General features: G+C 38.0%; 1 protein-coding gene across 1 annotated transcript in view; it reads right to left on the bottom strand.

The window, feature by feature from the left end:
- Positions 1 to 870: 870 nt before the first annotated feature.
- The window catches only part of arid4b (AT-rich interaction domain 4B), a 201,335-nt gene continuing 194,244 nt past the window's right edge, over positions 871 to 7,961 (bottom strand). The window contains exons 21-22 of the mRNA XM_062995823.1: positions 7,713 to 7,859; positions 871 to 1,175 (exon numbers count right to left, since the gene is read on the bottom strand). Coding sequence (XP_062851893.1) covers positions 1,042 to 1,175; positions 7,713 to 7,859 — 281 coding nt within the window. The 3' untranslated portion in view covers positions 871 to 1,041. The remainder of the gene's footprint in view (positions 1,176 to 7,712; positions 7,860 to 7,961) is intronic.

Raw genomic sequence — 7,961 nt, 5'->3', positions numbered from 1 at the left:
GCCAAAACCACTGGTGAATGGTTTACTGACCATGGTATTACTGTGCTCAATTGGCCTGCCAACTCTCCTGACCTGAACCCCATAGAGAATCTGTGGGATATTGTGAAGAGAAAGTTGAGAGACACAAGACCCAACACTCTGGATGAGCTTAAGGCCGCTATCGAAGCATCCTGGGCCTCCATAACACCTCAGCAGTGCCACAGGCTGTTTGCCTCCATGCCACGCCGCATTGAAGCAGTCATTTCTGCAAAAGGATTCCCGACCAAGTATTGAGTGCATAACTGAACATAATTATTTGAAGGTTGACTTTTTTTGTATTAAAAACACTTTTCTTTTATTGGTCGGATGAAATATGCTAATTTTTTGAGATAGGAATTTTGGGTTTTCATGAGCTGTATGCCAAAATCCTCAGTATTAAAACAATAAAAGACCTGAAATATTTCAGTTGGTGTGCAATGAATCTAAAATATATGAAAGTTTAATTTTTATCATTACATTATGGAAAATAATGAACTTTATCACAATATGCTAATTTTTTGAGAAGGACCTGTAATCTGTACAGAAACATACAGTTTTGTAAGAGTGTAAGATAACAGCTTTACTTAACAGATATTCTAATGTACAAATATATAAGAAAAGCACATAGTTAATATGTTGAACAGAAAGACCTGCATGTTATAGTACACCGGGAAAGCTGTAACAACACTAGAGGTGACATCAGTATTTTTATATTAGAAATGCTATTATTTTTAAATGAAACATTACCTTGAGGTAAACTCTTTCAATGAAACAAAACAAATTTTACACTACAAACGATTACACACATAAATCGTGGGATGTGTAAAATGTTTTATAATTAGAGGACATGAACTAAATTAAAAAAAAAAAAAAAATAGTGCTTAGTTTTGTCTGGTCTGTTTTCAAACCATTCAGGATTTTTGTGCCTCTGTCCATTAGATTTAGGTTTTACAGTACAGCGGAAAACCGGAGACTCGGCTAGGTGCTGGTTAAGTGCTGAGTACAGTAAGAAGGCTTTTATTGTCAACTGCATTCCACTGACAGACCAGAGTTCTGAGATGAGGCTGAAACAGTGGGTTCAGCTAGTGTGAGCATTACAGCCGCTGTCAGTGAGCTGGACGATGTTGAGGATGAGGACAAAGCCACTGCTGCACCTGCTTAGGTCAAAATGCTAGAGTTTAAAATATTGCACTTTTATAACAGTGTCATTACTGGTGAACATATAAATGCAACACATATTAGAAATACAGTTGCAACAAAAAATTTTTTGTGAAACTTGCAGTGAAGCTATATCAGACAGACAAATTGTAAATACTGTAACCTTTTCATTGAAGCACATTCTCAAAAGTTTTGAGCATTTGAATTTTTCATCATATGTTTATGTATTATGTTTACAAATTTCCATTTATGCGTCCTCTCCTTGTTTACATGTACATTAAGAGATGAAGGAGTCATGCTGTAGCAGAATAATGACAGAAAACACACCTCAAAAGCATGCAATAACTACTTGAAGACTTAAGAAGATCATAGTACTTTCCTTTACAGTTACTTGACCAAAACATCTTTAAGCATTTATAGGCACTCCAAGACAGAGAGAGCCAAGTTACATGACCAGACTGCATGGTTTAAGTATAAAAGGTTAGCTTAAAGCTTAAAGGGGTGCCAACAGACAGCTGCGGTTACCTTCCATGGTCTGAGGAAGGACAAGCCATAAAGTGCAACATACTGTTGGGTGGCCAGGACTTAAAACAAAGGACATGAAGACTATGGCATCTGGTACAGACAAACAAAATGTCTATTGTGGCTCAAATTGTAGATCATTTAAAATTAGCAATAAGGTGAATGTTCTACAACCCACAGTTTATAAAAATATTTTGTGTATAGAGCTGCATAGTTGGCACATTAGGCACTTTGAAGGCCAAAGTACCCATGTTAACTCATATCTACCATTGAAAGCAACATCAATAGGCACAGAAGCATTAGAACTGCAACTAGGAGCAATGATGGAACTTGTCCTGCGAATCCTGTTTTCTCCAAGATCTTGTGGACCAAATGTCCAGTGAAGTCCATGTCTCGTCAGGTCAGAGCTGTTTTTACAGCATATTGGCAAGTGGTCCTAAGGTTTTGACTTGTTCTTTTACTTTAACCTTTTATTTTGCTTAATGTTTAATTTTATGTAATGATACTCCATATTTAATTTAATGAGACTAAATCGAGATAAGTATGCAAAAACGTGACCAAGCCACTCTCTTTTCAGTTACTTGATTACTTGTCAGTTAAGTGTATTTCCTGTAGCTTGTAATTTTTTTAGGTTTTTGATATTTGGATTTTTAAAGTTAAATGTGATAAAAGTAAGAGGTTTTGCCTTCTACTAAAATAAGTTGGGACAAGGAGCAATTTAGGGCCAAAAATGAGGTGAAAAAACTAAATAATGATGTGATTTCTAACAGGTGATGTCAACAGGTGATTGTAATCATCTTTGATGAGCAGAGGTCAAAGGATCTCCAGTTTGTCAACAAATGCATGAGAAAATTATTGAAATGTTTAAAAACAATGTACCTCAAAGATAGATTGGAAGGGATTTGCATATTTCTCCCTCTACAGTACATAATATCATTAAACGATTTAAGGAATTGGAAGGAATTTCAGTGCGTAAAGGCCAGGGGCGCAAGCTTAACCATCCAGACTGTTATCACCAACACTGACAGACCAAAGCCAGGGTCTGTTATAGTATGGGGCTGTGTCAGTGCCCTTGGCAAAGGTCATTTACACTTCTGTGATGGCAGCATTAATGCAGAAAAGTATTTTATTGTATCAGGAATATGTAATCTTCATATTTTTTTTGTTATTTGTTGGGCATGCAATCAGAATATGCTTTATAATAATGGGTGTCCAACAGGCTTTAGATATTGTAGGATTTCTTCACCTTATTAGGTGTTGATGCATCAGCTTAGAGTGGCCAGTTATACATCATGAAAATTTTTTGGTTTATGCTTTCATTGCGTGTTTTTGTTTTTTTCCCTAATAGTGGGTGCATCTCATATAGTTTGTTGTTCATATGAATGTTTAACTTAAATTGCCATTCATTTTTTATGTACTCATTTACTATGGTTTGGTGTCCAATGGAGATGTTTTTAGGTTTATGGTTTTCTGTACAGTTGTTTCCCTATGTCCATGAGTTTTGGTCCATGGGTTTATTAATTATTTTCAGTATTTTGATTATTTTGGGGTGTTAAGGTGGGTCTTTAAAGCATGTTGGCATGATTTCAGTCAATGCATATTAAAATGTTGTGTTTATGCACTAGCTTTGCATATTTCTAAGCTAAGTTTACTTTGTTCTTTGTTGGTGTGTGGTTATTGCAGCTGTGACTTGATTTGTTGTTTTCGATCTGTCTGTATGTAGGTGAGCGGGGTACTTTACCCTGATTTCTAGGAAGCAGTTAAGGTATGATTTCCTGTGGTGGTGGGGTGTATTTGCTATTGCTGTTGGATTTAGTTTTAGGGTGTTCATATGTTCTTTTATTCGTATTCCGAAAAGTAGTATTGTGCTTTGTTTGTATGTATATGACATGTTGGTTCGGTAGGCATACTAACTTTACAAACTGGGTTTCTTACTGCTTTGATCATGTATTGCAGTTCCAAAGAGGGTTCCTGTGTGTCCAAGTATAGGCTCTGGATGGGGGATGTGTGGTGTGCTCCCAGCATGAGTCTGATGCCCTGGTGGTGGATTTTATTCAGGTTGTTTAAGTATCATTTTGGGGCTAAGCCATATTTAAAGCCAAATAGAAATCTAGTTTTGTTCCTATTAGTGTTCTATATAGATGGAGTAGCAGAAGGAAGTCAGCACCCCATTTTGTACTGGCACAGATTGAAAAATGTTGAATGTATTAAGGCATTCAGTTTTTAGTGCTTTGATGTGTGAGTTTTGGTTTAGGGTGCTGCATTTGACCTTAACAAAATTAATACATGTGATCTTTTTGATAGTTTAAATTTATTGGAACTTGTCCAGTTGTGAATTTTATTAATGAAACTTTTGTTTTATTTTGTTTATTTTGTCAGATCTTGATTTTTGTACACTATACACACGTCAGCTACATATAAATTGCTGAAGATGTCTTATTTTTAGGTTGAATGGTGTGACTGATAAGATACATCCTTGTGATACTTCTGTTTCCTTAAAGTGTTCTGTAGATAAAGGATTGGGTAGCAAACATGTTGCTGTGTTTTCAGTTATGAAAGTAATTAAACAGTTATTATCATTACTATAGTGATTAGTATTATTGTACAGTATGCTACTTTGTTAGCGCTATTGCATGCGCACTGTACTGTGTTTCTTATTGTTATTATTGTTTATACTTTTCAGTTTTACTGTATACTTCTGATGTACTGTATACAGTAAACAGTTGGGACATGAATAAACCAACACCCAACTTTACTGTATTATAGAGGGAGTTGAAATAAAGAGAGCTCAGCTAAATGTTGAGGAGAGACGGCTAGAAGCAAGAAAGACAAGCAAAAGCTGCCTTTGCCAAAGCTACCATATTCGAAGCAGTAGCCGATCCAAGTGATGTAGCGCACGAAACATCCTATCTTCCCTTTCAAAGTACTGAAAAGTACGTCCAGGACTAATACAACTACATAAAAGCATCTCAGACATCTCCTAAGACATCCAGCCACGCAACACCAAAGCCCATCAGCCCTTTAGTATACTAAGATATTGCTGGTGCGCCAGTAAAAGGGCCTTCCTTAAAAAAAATTCATCAAAGACTCACCAAGCCAAAGCCAACAGCAGCAAGCACGTCTCAGCTCTTAATGCTGGTCATGCTCCTGGGCTAAAAAGGAACCTCCTGCCCCCCTCATATGCCATAGCGGGGAGGAGGAGAAAAATTGCATGCATCCAGTTGCTAGCACCTGCACTCAAGTTTGCGTTGTAAAGAACCTAACAGGAAGTTCGTGCTCCAAGATTTGCCTTGCCTACGTTTACCCTGAAAAGCAACCAGACAGAAAAATGAGAACATGCACAATCCTTGACGATCAGAGCAACAAATCACTGGCTAGATCCTCCTTCTTCGACCTATTCCAAATAGCAGATGACTTCACCTCATACACATTGAACATGCACAGGTGTGTGAGAGTTCACAGGCAGAAGAGTATTTGGGTTCACTGTAGAGTCAATCAACCAGGAAATCAGTCTCCCAGTTTCTACACATTAAATGTGACATGTTGCCCAGCAACAGGGCAAAAATACCCACGCTCGAAGCCACAAGACACCAGACCCATCTGAAGTTCATAGCTAACAAGATTCCAAGTTAAACCCTAACACTGAGATACTGCTCCTTCTTGGCAGAGATCTTATCTAAGTACACAAAGTAGATGAGCAAGAAAGTAGCCCTCAGATGGGTAATAGTTAAAGACGTGAGTCTTGATGGCATTCATAAACCTCCCACAGTCAACATTTTCAAGACTAACAGACTAAGAAATAGCTGCCCTAGCCTTCTGAGTCCATGTCCAAACATGATTCAAAACAAACAATCATGCATTCAGCTGCATCAAGTGTACAGTCGTTCTGCAACTTCACAAAACAAACACACAGTGGCTATAGTGGATAGAACATTTAGAGAAACCATCTTTGTTCACACAAACAAGGACGACAAAACTGCTCTGTCTATAGAAGACCTAACATTTCTCAGAATAATGACTAAGGAACTCCACCAAGATGCTCCACTACCCTTCCGCAGAATGCGATCTTGCCTACTAAACAACTGCAAACCAGCTTATAATCGTCTTATGACAATGCTTAGAAAAAACTACCAAAGATGAGGGAACACTTCATAGCTTTCATGAAAAAGATTTTTAAGAATGGACATGCCGAACTAGCTCTTTCGATAGAAAGCAGAGAAGAGGCCTGGTACCTACCCATCTTTGATGTATACCACCCACGAAAACCATATCAAATCAGGATAGTGATTGACTCCAGTGCTTGCTATCAAGGTGTGTCTCTAAATGATGAACTTTTAATGGGCTCAATATAAACAACAGTTTATGGTCAGTTTTGCTGCGCTTCAGGAAAGAGCCAGAAGCAGTTACAGCCGACATACAGAAAAGGTTTCATTGTTTTTATGGCAAAAAAAAGTCACAGAACCTTCCTTGGTAACTGGAATAATCAGACTGAACATGATGAAGTTTGGTGCTGAAGTTGTTCTGCAGTCTGATTGGCTGGAGAATCTTGCTGACTTGCATTTTTCCTCTGAATTTTATCTGAATATTTAGAACAGCAGTAAAACAGCAGTTAACTGGAATAATAATCTTGATGATGAAGTGGTGGAGCATCAAATGTGCGTACATGTATTTGGTAACAGCCCATCCCCAGCTGTAGCCATATACAGCCTTAGGAGAGCAGCACTAGCGGGAGAAGCGGAGTATGGAACAGACGTCCGGCAGTTCATCAAAAGGAACTTTTACATAGATGATGGTCTCATGTCCCTAGCCACCAAAGATAAAGCTACAATCCTTTTGAAAAACACCCAAAAGATGTTGGCCCTCTCAAACATAAGGCTTCACAACATAACTTCCAATAAAGAAGGAGTTGTAAAAGCATTTCCTCAAGAAGACCTCACTAAAGAACTAAAGAATCTTGATCTAAACTTCAGCAAAGGCTTGTAATAAGCGGGGACATATTAACAGATGAGTCTTACACAGGATGGGGGGCTGTTTACTATTAACAGCCTGTTTGACCCACTGTGATTTGCTGCACCTGTGAGGAAAATCCTTACTTCGGGAGCCAACAGAAGCATATGAATGGGACGCTCTTCTTCAGAAAGGTTCAAAGAGTGGGAGAACTGGAGAGATTCACTCAGTGAGCTTGAAAAGGTTAAAATTCCACCCACCTTCATTACCATCTCACTCAGCTGTGCAAAGATAAAGGATTTATATATGTTCTGCAATGCATCCACTTATGACCAGCCGATTTGAGTGAAGTAGGCCTTTCCAACCTCCCATCTCCAACCTCCCATCTTTGCAAAGTCAGGGCCAAAGTGCAGTGTTGGGTACATGGCAGCCGCAGTCACCACTTCCCTCAAACATCAGGTTTCCTTTCTCTGCAGACACAGGCCACACCTCATGGCAAAAAAGGCATCTCATTTGCTTGCCTTTTATAAGCAGCCTGAGGGGGGTGAAGAACAATTCTACCCCGGGTCCACGTCCTACCCTCAGACAACTGTATATCAGGAGTTCAAGTAATACAAAATCACAATGGTATTGAACATCAATGTGTGAAAAATAGCCAGAATGTAAACATATGCAACAAACATGTTTTGACTAAAGTAACCTTAAAATAATTCTGATCACAACAGCAACTATAAGAAACCTATGGTCTAGTGATGACCAATTTCAAGGCACTCAGTTAAATGATTGGAATTATTATTTTATCTTTCATTTCCATCAACCACTTTATCCTGGTTAGAGTTGCTGTGAGCCCAGTTCCACAAGAAACACTAGGCACAAAGCAGGAATACCATAGACTGGGCGCCTGGGCTATTGCAGGGCCATCCCCCCGTTATACATAGCCAATTATTAGAAATTAGTTACATAATTTTTGATTGCTTGAAATGTATGTATGATGTTATCAAACTATTTTGGTTAATTGTTAATTTTGTTACTTTTAAATAAAACTATAAAAAAAAAAAATCCCTTACTTTTCTGTTCTTTTTTCTTCATACGTTTTCGTCTTCGGTCAATAGAGGCCACTTCAGATTTAAGTGAAAGATAGTGATTCCTGATGTCTTGTAGTTTTTCCTGTAGAAATGATATCTTTTCTAGACTAGTCATCTTTTCCAAATCCGCTGTGAAACCAGGTATGAAACAGAAACAAGGTCAGATATTTGAATGTTTTTACTCATAGTAATATTAAAGTTTACAAAGCTAAAGATTATTTGAGATACATA

The sequence above is a fragment of the Trichomycterus rosablanca genome, chromosome 5, assembly GCF_030014385.1.
Source record: "Trichomycterus rosablanca isolate fTriRos1 chromosome 5, fTriRos1.hap1, whole genome shotgun sequence".
Classification (NCBI taxonomy): Eukaryota; Metazoa; Chordata; class Actinopteri; order Siluriformes; family Trichomycteridae; genus Trichomycterus; species Trichomycterus rosablanca.
The sequence above is the reverse complement of the archived record's forward strand: the minus strand, read 5'-3'. Positions and strand labels throughout refer to the sequence as shown.